The sequence below is a fragment of the Melospiza melodia genome, chromosome 9, assembly GCF_035770615.1.
Source record: "Melospiza melodia melodia isolate bMelMel2 chromosome 9, bMelMel2.pri, whole genome shotgun sequence".
In the NCBI taxonomy this organism is placed as follows: domain Eukaryota; kingdom Metazoa; phylum Chordata; class Aves; order Passeriformes; family Passerellidae; genus Melospiza; species Melospiza melodia.
The window spans coordinates 36,075,297-36,093,010 of NC_086202.1; the positions used below are offsets into that span (position 1 = coordinate 36,075,297).

The window sequence follows — 17,714 nt, forward strand, 5'->3', positions numbered from 1 at the left end:
ATGATAAAAAAAAAAAAGCCCCGACAACAACAAAACAGTCACCACAAATGGAGGCTGGAAATATTTTGCTTTTTGTTGTCCTATCTCTGCCCTTTCCTTCCCTTCTCGTTTTACTGCGGGGGAAAATAGAAAGAAAAAATGGGGGGAGGGGGAGAAACGGGGATAGAAAAAGATTTAAGAAAAAAAAATAATCCCTGCTGATGCTGAATGTCAAATATTAAGATTTTTCTCTCTCTCCCCCCTCTTTCAGCAATATCCTTATTAAAGAATAAGCCCCCAAAGCACCAGTGAGACTAGCTCAGATGACAAGGCTTCCCCATCCCCTTTTCTGGGCTAGGATTTGATCCCTGAAGCCAGGAGCAGGTGGGATGGGGGCAGGTACCTCAAGCCCATCGTGGCTTCCCCTCTGTGGCACAAAGAGAGGTGTCCTGCCAGTGGCAAAAGGATTTCAGCCATTACCTTGATCAGTTTTATTCCTTTCCCTCTAAACCCCGCAGCCAGCTGGGCTCCCAGCACCTCACACCTGCTTTAATGCAGAGGAAAAAAGCTGTGCTTTGATAAAACCATGAGGTTTGGGGGTTTTTCTGGGGAGCACGGAAGGAAAACCCCACAAAAAACAAAGCCTTTTCTCCTCAGGCTCCATTTCCAGGGAGGTGGGGAGCCTTCGAGAGCTTCCTGGTGTTGTTTGGCACCCTCCTCCCCTCTCTGGCATTTCAATTCCACGGGACCCTGTGTCGCCACAGGTTTCTTCCTTTCTCACCACTGGGAATTTCCACCTTTTCTTCTCTGGACAGAGCCCGTGCTCCCACACCACCAAGCTTCTCTTTCCTCCTTTTGTCCTCTGGCACACCCATTCCAAACTAAACTCCAGGGTGGCCCAAACTCCCACAAGCATCCCTTTTGTCTCAGCATGGGTACCAGGCTGGAAATGCCCCAGTTTTGGGGGTCTGTGCCACCCTCTGTGGGTGGGACTCCCCTGGAAGCATCCCTGCTGATGCTGCAACAAGCCAACACTTCCTCCCACACCATCCTCTCCCTCTGTCGGTATTGATACCAACACCCTGAGACCCCAAGGCATTGGTAAAAATTGACCTTCAAAATACGCAATGCTGCCAAGTAAAATGAAGTTTGGCATGTTGAATTCCATGACAAACACGCTGAGCATGGCTCTGGTGGGTGCAGGACGTGCCAGGCACAGCAGTGGAACGGCTCCTGCAGGGCTCAGGGGCACCTCTGAGGGCAGAGACACTGCAGGGCATCCCTCTGCAGCAGTTTTTTGTTATCACTCTTTTTTTAGTTTTCTGATGTTTCCTTTCTCTCTTTCTTTTAGTACAGTTTTCATATATCATTTTCTTTTAATGTAATATGTATCATAAAATAAAAAATCAGCCTTCTGAAACATGGAGTCAAGATTCTCATCTCTTCCCTCATACTGGGGATCCTCAAACACACCCACATTTAGTGACCCCGAGTGAGTGACACCCCACACTGGGCATCCCTGTGCAGCATACTGGGTGTCACTGAAATATTTTACGAAAATCTTTTCGCTAAGATTTTTATCTTGAGAAGCTGAGAGGCTTCAGAAACTAACTGTAAACAATAACTGATAGTTGTAAACAATAATATCCCGGGCATCCCACCACAGCATCCTGGGCATCTCTCTACAGCATCCTGGGCTTCTAGGTGATCCACAAACTCTCAGGGGAGCAAGGGCAAAGGGTCACCCATACGGAACGTCATGGAAAAAGCAGGGGAAAATCCCGGTGCCCACCAGCCCGTCCTTTTCCCCCGGCTGTCCCGCAGCGGCGGCATTTCCATAAACGATTGGCACTAATTGCTTTAACCACGGGCGCTGTGCTGCGGGTAATGGGAGTCATTGAGCGACCTCTGCTCCGGGCCAGCCCCGGCTCCCATTTACTCCTGCCCTGCCCTGCAGCCCGTGAAAAATGTGTATTTTCTGATTGGCTTTTTGCAAATATTCAAATGAATGTCATATGTGCTGTGTTAGAAAGTTATGCTGTATTCATTCTCTTAAGTAGTGTGTTACATATAGTTTTAGGTTATAGCATAATGTTAAAATAGAAACTATGCTCTGTAAGGTGTTTTTTTTTAAAAGAAAGGACTTGTAGGAAGGTAGCATCCACAGGACACCCAAATCTTTCAGAGAAAGAGAATTTATTGCTCCATTATCAGAAGAAATTAACTTCTTCCCACCTTGCTCAGCCATGAAGACTCAGTCAGGATTCAGAGGAAGAAGCTGACACTGACCAGACAGAATCCTGGGTTTGAATGGAATTTATGCATCATGGATGAGGTGTATGAATATGCAACAGGCTGTTGCTATTAAGGGTTAATCCTCTGTTAACGTGGGACATTTTTCAGGCTTATTTTGCCCAGAAAAGGTACCCGGACTGTTCATAACTCTGTTTTTATTGTCTCATATTGTCCTAATCTCAATTGTTCCAACTATTATTACTCTAATTATATTGCTAGTTTTATAACCATTTTATTACTACTAAACTTTTAAAATTTTAAAAACAAGTGACTGGCATTTTTCACACTGCCCCTGATTCCTGAGCCCATCAGGGATGGATCCTGAGGATTCCTGCTTGGACTGGCAATGCCACTGGCAATGACTTGTCACCAGGACTGCCAGCTAGCCCATTGCTGGGCTGGGGTCAAACCAAACGTGTACAAGCACTTGGAAACCCCAAAATCCTCCCCAGACATTTTCTGAACACAGGAAAAAAGATGCTGCCCCATCCCCGTCCTGGGGGAAGAGCCAGCTGGCACTGGCCAGGGGACACGGGGCTCCAAGGCTGTCCCATCTCTGGCAGTGTCCCAGGCCACTTGGATGGGGCTTGGAGCACCCTGGGACAGTGGCAGGGAGGCTGGAAAATCCCTTGAAGGTCCCTTCCAATCCCAACCATTCCATGCTTCCACCAACACACAACACACCCAGCTCCCTACACGCACAGTGAAAAAACCCAAAAATGCTCTTTTGGAACCCAAACACCTCCATCCCAAGGAGATGGGACCCCAGACCCCACAGCAGGGGTGCCTCTCACACGCCTGACATCCAGGCTGGGAGGGTAAGGAAACATCCATGCTTCCAGGAAAACGCACTGCAGCCCCCTTGCTGCCAGTCCACAGGGACCCATTACACTAACACTGTGTCCATTCAGCCTGATATATAAATTACTAATGTAAATTAATGGATAATTGAAGCCCTTTAGTCCTAAATATTTAAATTATTTAACAGGCAATTAAGAGCGAAGGAGAAAGAAAAGAGGAAAAGGGGCCTTAACCCCAACAGGCAGAAAAAAAAAATATAAATGAGGTGTGAGGAGAGCAGAAAGAGCTGAGCACACACATTTGGATGGGAAGCTGCCAGGTTCATTTTGTTTGAGCCAGGCTGGTGTTACAGTGGATGCCCCCAGATCCAGGGGGACAGGAAGAGAGGATCATCCACCAAACAGATTCTGATCCTCATCTTTTCCAGAGAGAAAAACTCCATGGCTTTGTCACAGTGATTACCAGAACTTCCTGGCATGCCGCAACAATACTTTTAGATAATTTTTTTCACCCCCCCAACCCCTAATTCCATTTTGTAATACCATTCCTGACTCCTTTTTTAACCTGATTCAAGTACAAACATATTATCTCAAATGTTTTCACTTTCTTTTTCCTTTTTCAGATGGTCTACACGGCTGTTTCACTCTCCAAACATCCTCAGCCAGGCAAGGTGGTTACAATTCCTCACAAATGCAATCCAGCAGGATGCTGGGTGTCACCACAGGTATTCTGCAGAGCCCTCCTAACAACACAGTGACAGGCTGGGGCTGAGAAACGTGGTGTTTCCTCCTCTAGCCCCCATCCCAAGCTGCCCAGTGATATTCCCCGTGCTTCCCTGGGAGCTGGAAGGGGTCATGAGGAAAAACGGTCCATGGAGGGAAGACGTCATGTGGGAAAAACAGGATTTTAACAAAAGCAGAGCGTGAGGCTGAGTGAGGCTGTGCGTGCCCAGGGACGGCACTGAGGGCAAGGGGGGACTGAGACAATAGTGAATAGACTCCAGATTATATCCTGAACTCACAGCCCCACGGGAACAGGGTTATAAAAACCCTTTTTATTTTGTTTGTAGTCCAAAACAAACAAGTACATAAAAAGCTAAATGCGGAGAGGCCAGACAGGAAGTGAGTAACATCTGGGAAACATCTGGCCCCGGCTGCGCCGGCACAGCTCCGGGTACCTGCTCCCACAGCTCCCAGCCAGGGCAGGGCCCAAAAATCTCTGCTCCAAATGGGGAAATGGACACCCCAAGCAGCACAGGACACCCTGGCACAGGGCTCTGGGTGTCCCCTGAGCACCACAGGGACCTCCGAGAAGGGCTCGGAGCATTAAGGGTGCCCCGAACAGTGCAAGATGATCCAGGGCTCTGAATATTGCAGGGCTCCCTCCCAAAGAGGGCTCTGAGCATCTCAGGACACCCTCTGAGCATTGCAGAACATCCCCTGAACAGGGCTTTGAGCATAAAGGATACCCTGAGCAGCGCAGGACACCCCGGTCCAGGGCTCTGAGCATCCCCTGAGCACCACAGGAATCTCCAAGAACGGCTCTGAGAATTAAGGATGCCCTAAACAGTGCAAGGAATATTGATCCAGGGCTGATCAATATTGATCCCTGATCCAGGGCTCTGAATATTGCAGGGCTCCCTCCCAAAAAGGGCTCTGAGCATCTCAGGACATCCCCTGAGCATTGCAGAACATCCCTTGAATAGGGTTACAGGCTAAAGCAGATGCAGAGAGTGAAACAGCGGTGTAGACCACCTGAGAAAGAAAAAAGAAAGCGAAAACACTTGAAAGAAATGTATTTGTACTTGAATCAGGTTAAAAAAGGAGTCAGAAATGGTATTACAATAGGGCTTTGAGCATAAAGGATGCCTGAGCAGTGCAGGACACCCTGTTCCAGGGCTCTGAGCACCACAGGCCAGCCCTGAGAAAGGCTCTGGGCAATAAAGGATGCCCTGAGAATTTCAAGATGCTGTGGTCCAGGGCTCTGAGCACCACAGACCAGCCCTGAGAAAGGTTCCTCCCCATGCCCAGAGCTGGGGAGCCTGGCGAGGCTGCAGGGCTGATGTTTGGGAAGGCTCCAGCAGGGCTGTGAGCGAGGAGAGCTGGCTCGGCAGGATCAGCCCCGGCTCTCCTCACTGGGAATTCCCCACAGCTTCCCTCCGCACCCGCCCACGGCCAACAGGGTGCTCTGGGGGAAGGAAAGGGGGCTGCAAGAGAGCCCACAGAGCCCTTAGACAGCAAGGGAAGGTGTGGTGGAAAGAGAAGTGACGCTCAGGAGCAATGTGGATCACAGCAGGAATCACTTCTGTCTCCTCCGTGCAACTGCAGCTGCATTTCCAGGCAGGAAATGCAAACAGCCACCTGGAGCAATGCCACTGATCCTTCACTGCTGCACCAAACTCCTGGCAAGCCAGCTTCCCTCAGCTCCTCAGACAGGCTGGGATCCCCCCAGCTCAACAAACAACCCTCAACTCTCCCCAAAACTCCTCTTCTGCCATTCCCTCTGGCAGAGCCCAGGATCAGCACTTGGGGCATTCCAGTGGCGAGGATTAAAGCTGGTCCAAGGCTGGACCACGCTGCAGAAGGAGCAGCAGCTGGCTGTGCAACATCTGGCACTGCTGCTCTTTTACTGCACGTGAGACCGCTGAGCGCCTCCAAGGACACTGCTGGTGGCCCAGGTGTCCCACAAGGACAGGAAGGACAAGGACACATCACTTGGGCCATGCTGGCAGCTGGCCTGAGTGTGGAGCACCTCCCCTTGGAAGAGCACAGACACGATGCAAGGGATTTGGGGAAGCATTAGGGACGAGGATGGGAGAAAAACAGGGAGGAAAGAAAATAATAACAGAACAGTTTGGCTTGGAAGGGATGTTAAAGATCATCTCATTCCACCCCCCTGCCAAGGGCAGGGACACCTTCCCCTGAAATACCAAAGGAGGAAGGACACTGTTTGGAAAGGGAAACAAACAAGGCACATTAAAGGAAAAAATTATCCAGCAGGCTGGCAAGGTTAAAAAAGCAAACACACACTGGGACACGGAAGGATAGAGAGACCTAATTAAAGAAGCCTCACCCAGAACACGCCACCAGCAAAAAGCATCTGATGTGTCAGGGACACAGAGGGATGCTGCGTGTCCCATGCCGTGTCACTGCACAGCCTGCAGTCAAGGGCACGGCTCCCAAAGCCCCGAGCCACTGCAGCACAAGGCTGAGCGTTGTGCCTCCTCTTTTCTGTTCATTTCTGCACCAGCTGATGCCCACCTGTAGCCTTTGTTGTGTGCTGTCACCTCAAACCAGCTACATGAGAAAGCTCCAGCATCAGGAGCTGCCCAGAAGAGCCAGACCCCGCTGCAGGATGAACCTATCCCCGTCTTTGCAGCAGAATTTGGGCCAGCCCAGGGGCAGCCAGGGCTCCTGGAGGTGTCTGAACACATTCAGGCTGTCAGGGAGAGCGGGGTGATGCACAGGAGCCCACCAGAGCCAAGCAGCCTGTTCCCACCATCCCTCACACGTGCTCTTTCTCTCAGATTCCCAGCCTAAATAAGGCTTTGGGAAGGAAATTAATGAACAGCAAAGCTGATTACAAAGAACAATACAATGACTCAATCTGTTTCTTTTACCTCAATTGTATAAAGCTTTTACATTTATGAAGGTTTCTCTCGGTACACAATGAAACAGCCCTCTGAGGGAAGCCGTAATGGCCCTGGAGACTTTTTGAACAAGACTGGACAAAACACCGCCGGAACAATCCCAAAGGAAGGACCAGATGATCTAACAGGTCTTTTGCATCTTTAATTCCTCACCCTTTTCTTTCTCCTGCCGGTTCAGGCAGTTCAGGCGTGGGGGTTTTTAAGCTGCTGCTAATTAGATGTTAATGCGGGAGTGGCTGCTTGCAGGAGAAACACCGGGGCCCTAAATGACAACCAGATCACAGGGACGAGGGTCCTTATTCTCAGCATGGAAAATCCCCCTCTGGAAGCAGAACAGGCCCTAAAATGCTGGTATCCTTCCCACACCAGGGCGGATTGCTCCTGCACCCACCAGCAGCCTCCCGGCACTCGTGGGGTCACATCGGTGCCAGCCCTGCATCTCCTCCCTCTCTGTCCCCACATCGGGATCCCCAAAGTTGTTTTGCATATCTAGGGACAAAGGGAAAACCCCACCATGGGAACAACCTGAGTTTGGCTCAGTCCTAACAGCAACCAGCTCTCCTGGCTGCCCCGTGCAGAGCGCCTCCCAGGAGAAGGCAATGGGCAGCAGCTCAGGAGTTCAGACTGCCTGGGTTCTGTAAGCTACAAACATAAACCCCATTCTGCAGACATCAGCACCCATTTCTCCTGAAGACCCTCACCCATCGAGTTGTTTGCAGCACCCATCTTTCCAGTTGTGAAAAATGCGTATTTTCTGATTGGCTTTTCGCAAATATTCAAATGAATATCATATGGGTTATATTAGAAAGTTATGCTGTATTCATTCTCTTAAGTAGTGTGTTACATATAGTTTTAGGATATAACATAATGTTAAAATAGAAACTATGCTATGTAAGATACTTTTTTTAAGAGAAGACTCGCACCAGATAGCAGCCACAGGACACCCAAATCTTTCAGAGAAAGAGAATTTATTGCTCCATTATCAAGTTCTTCCCGCCTCGCTCAGCCCTGAAGACTCAGTCAGGATTCAGAGGAAGGAGCTGACACTGCCCAGACAGAATCCTGTGCTTGAATGGAATTTATGCATCATGGATGAGGTGTAGGAATATGCAACAGGCTGTTGCTTTTAAGGGTTAATCCTCTGTTAACGTGGCTCCTTTTTCAGGCTCATTTTGCCCAGAAAGAGGTACCTGGACTGTCTGTAACTCTTTGTTTCTGCTGTCTCCTATTGTCCTAATCCAAATTGTCCAAATTATTATTACTCTAATTATATTATTATTTTTATAACCATTTTATTAAACTTTTTAAAATTTTAAAAACAAGTGATTGGCGGTTTTCACGCAATCCTGCCCCACTGGAGCACCTTCGTACCTCGAGGTCCACAAGGAAGACCAAGAAGAGATGGGGAGCCTTAAGGGGACGGCAGCGGGATGTCGGTGGGGTCAGAGCCCCACAGCAGCAGCCCTATGGGCACGGACCTCCCTCCCTCCCTCCCTCCCTGCAGCCCCAGCTCCTGAGCCCAGCCATGACAGGAACAAAAGCCACTGCTCAGAGACACATTTACGACCCTCCGAGAGGGAGCCCGCTGACAGCTTAACGAGCTTTTTGTTTTTCAAGTAGTGGTTTTATATTTACGACCTGAAAGGGAAAGATGCAAGTAGGCAGGGAGGATCTGGGGCTATCTGCTCCTTCTGCTCCTGACCCGATGCTGTCCAAGCCACATCCAAGCCCTTCCGGAAAGCCATAAAAAACGATTGCATTTCAGCTTTTCTCCCCTCCTTCTTTCTCTCTCCCCTCCACTAAAACCAAAAAAAAGCACTTTTTTTTTGGTGGTGCTCACTTCTTGTTAATGCTCACCCCGAGGAGAAGCATCAAATATTAATGCAGGAAGCTTCAGAGAGCTCACAGCGGAAACCAGAGGCCCCATGCGTTGTGGAGTATCCCAGTGGATGTGAGATCCCACCAGTTCATCCCCAAGGCCTGGCTCTTTAATGCTGGGAAGGAAGGAGGAGGCCAGAAGCTGGGTTTTTACAAGCACCAGGGATCACATTCCTGGGATATCAGCCCAGAGTTACACTTAGAGGAGGAAAAAAACTTTAGGAAAAAAAACCCCAAACCCCACCACCCTTCCCCAGGATGCTGCACTGTTATTTATAAGCTTAAGAGTGAAAAGAGAGGGCAAAACTCCCTGGGTTTGTTGAGTTTGGGTTTTTTTTTGGTTTTCTTTATCCCCAGCATTAGCACAGCAGACAAATGCCTTTGGGCTGCAAGAGCATTCCAGCCACCATCAGGAAGATAAGGCTCTTCCCTCGCCTCCAGATTCCTTGGCAGAGAGGAGACACATGGGGTTTAATTGCACACAGACAGAGATGCCACAGCCCTGACACCGACACGATAAGAGCTTTTGTCCCGTGGAGGGCTCACCCAGCTGATAAAGACCCTGCCCTGAGCCCCTAAACCCAGAAGGGACCTTGGCTGAAGAGCTGCAGGGGGCTGGTGAGGAACGTGGGAGGCCCAGATGTGCAATGCAACATCTGGAAGGAGAAGAGGCAGTGTCCCACGGACACAGTGCCTGCAGCAGGTGATGCTGGACACACATGTCCCCCCCTCCCAGGGGAGGAAAGCATCCCCATGTGCTTGGGGGTGACATCTTTGTGCCCAAATGCTGAGACTCAATGACCTCTGGTGGCTTTCCCAAGCTGCAGAGCTGTGTCCAGCTCTGGGGCCTCCAGCACAAGGAGGACTTGTAGCTGCTGGAGCCAGTCCAGAGGAGGCCAAGGAGATGCTCCAAGGGCTGGAGAACCTCTGCAAGGAGCCGGGCTGGGAGAGCTGGGGGTCACACGGAGAGGAGAAGGCTCCAGGGAGAGCTCAGAGCCCCTTCCAGTGTCTAAAGGGGCTCCAGGAGAGCTGGAGAGAGATTTTGGACAAGGGTCTGGAGGAACAGGACAATGGGAGACTGTCAGAGACCAGGGTTAGATTGGATATTAGGGAGAAATGCTTCCCTGTAGGGTGGGCAGGCCGTGGCACAGGGTGCCCAGAGAAGCTGTGGCTGCCCCCGGATCCCTGGAAATGTCCAAGGCCAGGCTGGACAGGGCTTGGAGACACCTGGGATAGGGGAAGGTGTCCCTGCCCATGGTTTTAAGCTTTACAATCCCTTCGGACCCAAATTATTCAGTGATTTTGTGAACCCAGCTGCTGAGCTTGGGACGTCTTTCCCTCGTCCCCCTCCATCCCCACACAAGCGCAGCGTGTGAGGCCCCAGCAGCCCTGGGTGCACAAGCAAAAAAAAAAAAAAAAAACAAAAAAAAAACCACACCAAAAAAAAAGAAAGAAAGAAAGTAAAGGAAAAGGCTTTTAAGTGGGCTGGAAGAGCAGGGCAGCCCCCTCCCCACTTATCGCTGCCCGGGGCTCTGCCCGGCGCCTGCCGATAATCAGGGAGCGCATTGAAACCCCGGCGCCAGACTGGATCCTTATCTCCTCCCGAGCAGGAATGCGGCATGGGGGCAGGAGGAGGAGGAGGAGGGGGAGGAAGAACCCCCTCCCCTGGCCCCTGCCCGCAGCGAGCAGAGCCGGGGAGGGCCGGGGGACTGACTGAGGGGTGCGCGGGGCTCAGGGCCCAGCCCCGGCTCCCGGCAAGGCCCGAGGGGTCGGAAGCGCCCCCGCCTTGCGCAAGGGCCGGTAATTATCCCCGGGGATAATAATGACTCTGCTTCATTAGCCCACAGAGCCGGGAGCCCAGCTGGGAATGCCCCAGGCAGGAGCCGGGGGACGCGGGGCGACAGCCGGGACAGCCCCGTCCTCTCCACCCAAAAAGAGCTCGGAGTGCTCATTTCACAATTAGCCACCCAAAAGTTTGCCCTCCGTGGCTGGGAAGCACCGCACCGTGTACCCCATGCCGGACAGCAACGCTCAGCTTCATCCCGGCCAGGGGCAGCCCCTCAGGGATGGACTCCTGATGATCTCAGCCCAAAAGATGCCGGGTGAGAGCTGAGAGCCGCTCCCAAACCAGCCCGAGCCCTCAGGGCTCAGCCTGGGCACCCTCGCAGTCCCTCCTGTGGGATGGGAGCCCAGAGCCTTCCTCCCTGGCGAGGAGACCCCAGAGCCTTCCTCTCTGGCGAGGAGACCCCAGAGCCTTCCTCCCTGGCGAGGAGGGCCCCGGGCTCTGCTCTGAGGAGGAGGAAGGCAGGCTCTTGCTCTGAGGATGAGGGCGGCGGGCTCTGCTCTGAGGAGGAGGAAGGCAGGCTCTGCTCAGCCCCCGGCTCTGCAGCTGCCCGGGGCTCATCCCCATCCCCAACAGGACCGACAGGAACTTCCAGCCAGCCCACAGCAGCGGCGAGGAGGGGAGCAGAGACACAGCCAAGCTCCCTCCAGGTGGGACGGGAGCCGCGGCTCCAGCCTGGCGCTCCCTCAGCTCCCCCCACGGCATGAGGCCTGCATGTTCTTAACACCCAAAACCAGCTCGGAGTGTTCATTTTCACAATTAGGAACCCAAAAGTTTGCCCTCGGTGGCTGGGAAGCATCGCAGTGTACCCCATGCCGGACAGCATCCCCCAGCTTCATCCCTGAGCCTCTCAGGGAAGGAGTCCTGATGCCATCAGAGCCTCAGGGAATTCGCAGCCAATTAAGGGGATATTTTAAAAAATCATAATGAGGGGCTAATGAAGTTTAGAAGCTGCCGACAGCAGCCATATGCCTCAAATATGCTGGGTACAGTCGGTGCCTAGGTAATGCAACTGCAGGTATCAGCTCGCCTAATTAGCTACCAGAAGAAAGTCTAATTTAAAACAAAGCTCTTATTTTATTTATTTGCTGACAGCAGCAGAGCAATTCCCTCCAGCATGAAGTGAAAGCAAACACACTGCCCTCAAAATAAACCACCACGGGCTTTTTAATTTTATCCTCCAACAAGTGTTCCCTGGTTAGTCCTCGGCAAGGGAGGGGCAGGGGGGAAATAAAAAAACCCCAAACAACAACAGCAAAAAGCCAACCTGCACTTCCATTAGCATTACAGAGGACTTGCAAAGACAGCTCCCCACTTGTCACCTCCCTGCCACAGAAAACAGCGGCCACTGGGACTCCTCTGCTGTGCATGGAAAAGTGCCTTTAATAAAACATCCCTGGGGAAATGTGTGCCTCATTTGGGTCCTGATTTGGGGTGATGATCCCACATTTGGGTGGCACAATCTCCCTGATTTGTCCAGGTTGGTGTCTGGCTCCAGACCCTCAGCTGACAGGTGTAGGTGAGCCACACAAGCCAAGACTCCCGACCCTTCCCATCCCTTCCCTTCCTTCACCTCCGGATGCACCAAGAAGCAAACGTGGGGAGGGGAGAGGGAAATCCTAGAAGCTCAGAGAGAGTGCAGGGCCACTGTGATTTTATTTAGTATCTTTATTTATTGAAGTGCTTTAAATAGATATGGATTGACTCTCCCGGCTCTGGCAATTACAGCTTGAAAGGGGAGCTGCAGGCAGCTCCTGGATTAATGCACATGAGGCTGCTTCCATGGATGCTCAGCGTCCCACTCCATGTGGGACCTCCTCCCGTCTTCCAGACTTCACCTGGGGCCTCTGCATCCCCCTCCACAACATCCTGGTGCTTCCACAGCTCCACATCCACATCAAACCCTCTTCACCGCCACCCTCAGTCACCTCCACAGCCAAGATCGAGCCAACAGCTCCACCCTTGTCACCTCCCTCACAGGGTCCGAGCCCATCTGAGCAATCAGGGATTCATTCTTCCCTATCAGCAGCCATTTCTGGGTTTATGAAAGCACAAAGAGGCATTGCAAGCCTTTATGGACAACACTGGCTGGGCCCTGCATTTTTCTTCCCACTGATTAAAGTAATAATGCTCAGTTAAGGAGCAAGTTAAAAAAAAAAAAAATCACACCGTTTTTAGGCAGCTGGTAAAGAGTAGGAAAATCTATTGCAGTGGCCCTGAACAAGCACTTCCCCAGGGCTTCGAGGCAGAAAACTTATCAGACACTGCTCTGATAACATATTCAGCCTGAACCATTAGTCTTGGGCATAAAAAAGGTGTAATAAAAGGTGCCCCTAACTGCAGACTGAGTCAGGAGGGGAAATGGGGTTAAAACCCCACAAAGGCTGGGGGCAGGAGCCGCTCTGGGGCTTGGGGGCATCCCCAGCACACACCTGTGATGCTGGCAGTGGGCACCCACCTCCTGCCACTCCAGTGCCCAGGGACAGTTTGTGCCCTGCATGTTTAAAGCTGCAGAGGAGTGGGAAAATCAGCATCCACAGCACCAGGAGGCTGGTGAAAGATTTCCCCAGGGCCAGCATCCTCAATCATCCTCAACAATGTATTTTCTCATTCTGGCCTCATCTGGCTCCCCCCAGTCCCAATACCCATCTTACAACACCTTTCCCTCCACAAACACAGCTCCTTTTCTTCCCTGTAACTCCAAACCAGCCCTTTGTCCCGGGCACAAAGAGCTGTCAGGTTTCTGCTGTGGGTTTTTCCCTGCACTGCTTTCCCATCCAGCTTTTTTGGGGAATGCCAGAGCCCAAAGCGAGCCAGCTGTGACCTGTGGCTACTTTAAAAAAATTATCTGCACTGGAATTTTCTCCACACCTCCTGCAATGCTGGGGGTGACAACAGGGCCTTAGAGGGGTCCCCTTTCTCCTTAGCAACCACCCACTCACCTCCTAAATCCCACACACATCACCCAACCTGGGGAAGCCAAGCAACACAAAATAACCTGGAAACACCCCCCATCCTGCTTCCAAAATGCATTAAAACCATCAAGTTTGTTATCCTTGAGGGAAGAAGAATTTAAATCCATGCTTTTGATGCCTTAGCCCCTCTCATACGTGGATGGGAAGCCCATGGCAGGAGCAACGAGCAAGCACAAAACTGATTTTGTGAGTTCCTATTCCAGTGCCTCAGGCTCAGCCTCCCAAGCACACCCCAGGCTCCAGTTAAACCACCCAAAAACCCAAAAACCAACAGCCCACCAGCTCCACTGCTGTCCCCACAGATGCTGAAGGTCCCAAAGGGGGCCAGAGACAGCGTCCACCCACAGCTGGGTACTCGATCCCAGCATCACCCAGCCCAAGCCACTGCTTCCTCCCTCCTTGCCTCCCTCCCTCGCTCCAAGGGTGGTTTTCCAGGCAAAACAAGGCTGGGAGTTACTCAGGCAGCATGTGACATGACCACCAGAAGGAGGGCATTGCATTACTGCAGCTAAAACTGGATCCTGCTTTCTATTGTCTATTCTTTTGTAGTGATGGGAAGAAAGAGCTGCTGCTCTGTAATCAGGCCTCTTCTGGCTGCTTCCCTGCTTTTAGGGCCAAGCAGGATAATGCCACGTTGCTTTCATGTGGCAAGAGAAGCTTATAAACAACACTATTACACTGCTGCACCGCTGAAATTAAAGCCTGCTCTGAGCCTCAGTCCCTCCCACAGGCAGCCTGCTCTGCCTCGGACTTCATTTCTTCTCCCAAAGTCTGCAGTCCAGGGAACAGACTGAATCTGGGCCTGAATAAGCACTGGTGAAATTCAGTGTCTCCCAAAATGATGTGCATTACCTATTTCTGAAAAGAGGAGTAATTCCTTCCAGCTTTTGCTAATGTGCTCTCAGCAAACACTCGTTTCTTGTTTTCCCTCACAGCACAGCAGCTCCAGATCACAGTTCACCCCAAAAGTGGATGAAAGTCCTCTTCACTGATGCATCTTTTGATCCAAAGTGATTGAGATTTACCCCCACCCCACACCCCATAAAAATTCAGATTCTGAGCTCACCCATACACATCGAGCCTAAAACCTCCAGAGTGGATTCACTCCGCCAGAAATGATCTCAGCTGTGAAAAATCACAAGGGGCAGTCACTTTCTCAGCAGTCTCAAAATAGGGTTGTTTTTTTTTTTTTTTGTTTTGAATCAAAAGATATGCCATCTCTCTGAAATATCTGCAATAAACATCCTGGTGCTGGAAGAAAGCATACTTCAGCTTTCCTAGCTCCAGGTTCTCGTCTCCACCAGCTCCTTGAGAACCTCCTCCTGCTTTTCCAAGCCTTCTCCTGCACTACATCAAGAGCCTGTCTCTGCAAAGAACGTGCTTTAAAACCCAGGCGACTCTGCAATATTGTCTGCAACAGGACAAGGACTCCTCTCATCACCCATCCTCCCTCAGGTTCAGCTCCTCTTGGATTGCAGCATCTCCTGGGCAGCTGGAGTGTCCCAAACCCAGTGAGGCAAGAGCCAGGTTTATTGCGGCACTGCCCAAGGGACAAACACCAGCCAGACCAAACCCTGGGGACCCCCTGAGCACCTGCAGGAGCAGCTGAAACCACCTCAGTGGAGGATGCTCTTCCCCCCTCCATCCCTCCTCTTGGTGCTCCATTTTCGGAGGAGCCAGGGACTGCTGCTCCCCAAAACCATGAAAGCCAAAGCTGCAGGATAATCCTGGCCCACAAGTCTGTGATAACCCAAACTCCTCCAACCTCTGAGCCCCGTGGTTGCCATCAGTGCCCCTCATCCCACATGCCAGGTGATTTCTTGCAGAGCTGGAAGGAAGCCTCCCCGCCTCTCCCTGCTGACCCAGGCGTGGGATGCTCCTCTGCTGCTTCCCCTTCCATCTCAAACATCATTAGCAAAGGATCATTTCCTTCAGATTAAGGTCACCTGCCAACGAGTGGTCACCTGCCAGATTAAGGTCTCTTGCCATGCCCTGAGAGTGGCCTTCAGCACTTCCCTCACCTTGCCTAAGGTTTTTCCAGCCTTTTCCTCAATCCTTCATTAATTTCCAGGTGCCCCATCTCTGCTCATACACCGTGGTCCCCCAAGCAGCAGAGCAAAGCCTGTTTCCCATGGATCTGCTGCTCCAAATCCTCCCTCCCACATGGCATTTGTGTTCCCCAATAGTAGGTGGCAAGTGTTATGCTGTTGATGTTTTGGGGTTGGTTTTTTTTTTTTTAAGTGGGATATTAATAGATCCCTCTCACTGGCCAACCAGGCTAGATAAGAACTTTATTGCTAATTTCCTAATCAGACAGGCACTTAATTACGAGACATCTTCTTCTGAGTCAGAGGGAGAGGGATGCAGACATGCAAACAGCACAGCAGATAAGGAAAAAAAAAAAAAGTCTGGGGTTTTTTTTAGGAAATGAAGCTAAAAAAAGAAACTTCCCCCCCTTCCCAAACAAACAAGCAACAAAAAATAATCCAGCAAGGCCCAGGATAAATCCATGGGGATTTTTGGCGTTTCAGGCACAGGAGCTCCCCTTGGGGCAGGGGACAAGGTGGTGCAGAGGGGCTGGATCCCACGGGGGTCACGGCAGAGCCTCCCTCCCCCTGTGTCCCACATACAGCACAGTCCCCACGGGCTGTGAGCAGATGGTTTCCAAGCTGACAGGTTGCAAACAGCTCCGTGGAGCCGGCTGGGGAATCAGATATTGTCTCCATGCCTTTAGTCTGGGGAACAAAAGAGATCTCCCAGCTCAAAAAGTTTACTGAGAGACCTCGGTGCTTCTCCTGCTTCTGGGTTTCTTTTTCAAAGCACTTTCACCCAGCTCAGATTGCTCAGGTCTGATGCCTGTATGACTCTACAAGCTGCCTGCACATAACTTTTTCCACTTTGACTTTCCTCTGTGTAGCTGGAAAGAGACCACAAGGACAGCCTTGGTGCAGGGCACATCACCCTTGCTTTTCCAACGAGCTGCGGGCACTCCCTTTCTGGCAGAAATGTCTTCCTTCAACTTCCCATCAAACTTGTACACGCCATGAACTCAGGACAACCCAGACAAGCTTCTTCCCAGCATTATTTAGAGGAACCCCAAGGCCTGGAAACAGCCCTGGAGACCCCAGTGCTAAACACACAGAACAGCAGAGTGCCAGGACTGGGACCCAAATCATCTTTTAGGGAGGGTTTATTTTATAAAACCATCCTTGAGCAGGCCATGCTGGATCCCCCCCACACCTACAGCAATGCAAAGCCCAGCCAAGCTGCAGGATTCCGGCTGCTTTGGCTTCCCTGCTGGTTTCAGCTCTGCAACTCGACCCTGGGCGGAACATATGGTTTGAATTCTCCCCCCTAAACTTTCCACAGGCTCCTTCCCCCGCCTCCCCGTGGCACACAAACCCCAGCCCTTGTTCTCTGTGAGCAGGGAATGGTGCTGGCAGCTCTTGCCGTCCATCCCTCGCCGAGGAAAGGGGAGAGGCTGCACTAAAACCCCTCGGCCGAGACTGCTAAGTGGGCTTTGCTGTTCCGTGCAGGGGTCATTAACAGCCCGGCTGGAGCGTCCCCTTCCTCCCAGCCAGGCCATAAATACTGAGGAAAACACAGCCAGGGGAGAGGGAAAGGCAGGGAGGAGCAGCACAGCAAGAACTCGCTCGACAAGGGAACGTTTTCCTTCCCCAGCCAGCCTGGGACCACTGGGGTCCTGTTGGTTTTCCCAGCTTTTACAGAGATGGGGCGGCTGAGAGGTGTTTTAAAAGATTTTATTTAAGATTTTATTTTACCACACCACTGTTACTTCTAACACCACTGTTACTTCTAACACCAATCACCTATATTTTTACCCCACATCATCCCACTACAACACATCTTTCACAATTTTAATTCTCTAAAATATCTGTTTGTCCTGGTTTAGTATTCAGTTTAATATTTTAGCTTAGTATTTAGTATTTAGTTTCATATTTTTACAAAGCCATTTTTAAAACTTATTAAAACTTATTTCTTATTCAATCCCTCGCTCAACAACATCATCTCTATTCCATAACCTTCCTAAGTCAACACACTTTATCTCAATGCTTACATACAAATGTACAAGACTGTGTAAGCTTTCTATCAAATTTTAAAAATTCTTTACAAATCCATTTCTCACAGGGCCCCACATCCAACCTCATCCCTCTGCACGAGCCAGAAACAGCATCCTTTAGGATGCAGGAATGGTGAACAGGTCCAGAAATGCTCAGAGGGGTTAAGCAGCAACTTCACCTCCTCTTTTCCCCTTCCTGCATACAAAAAATCA

General features: G+C 51.0%; 1 protein-coding gene across 3 annotated transcripts in view; it reads right to left on the reverse strand.

Moving 5' to 3' along the window:
* UNC5B (unc-5 netrin receptor B) overlaps nucleotides 1–17,714 on the reverse strand; it is a 59,883-nt gene that overhangs the window by 31,191 nt on the left and 10,978 nt on the right. Inside the window, exon 1 of one of the 3 annotated variants that reach the window (XM_063164251.1) lies at nucleotides 8,582–8,686. The exons of the other annotated variants lie outside the window; for them this stretch is intronic. Within the exon in view, the coding sequence (XP_063020321.1) occupies nucleotides 8,582–8,651 (70 nt within the window). The 5' untranslated portion in view covers nucleotides 8,652–8,686. Of the gene's footprint in view, nucleotides 1–8,581; nucleotides 8,687–17,714 lie in introns of those variants that run through there. 3 annotated transcript variants of the gene reach the window in all.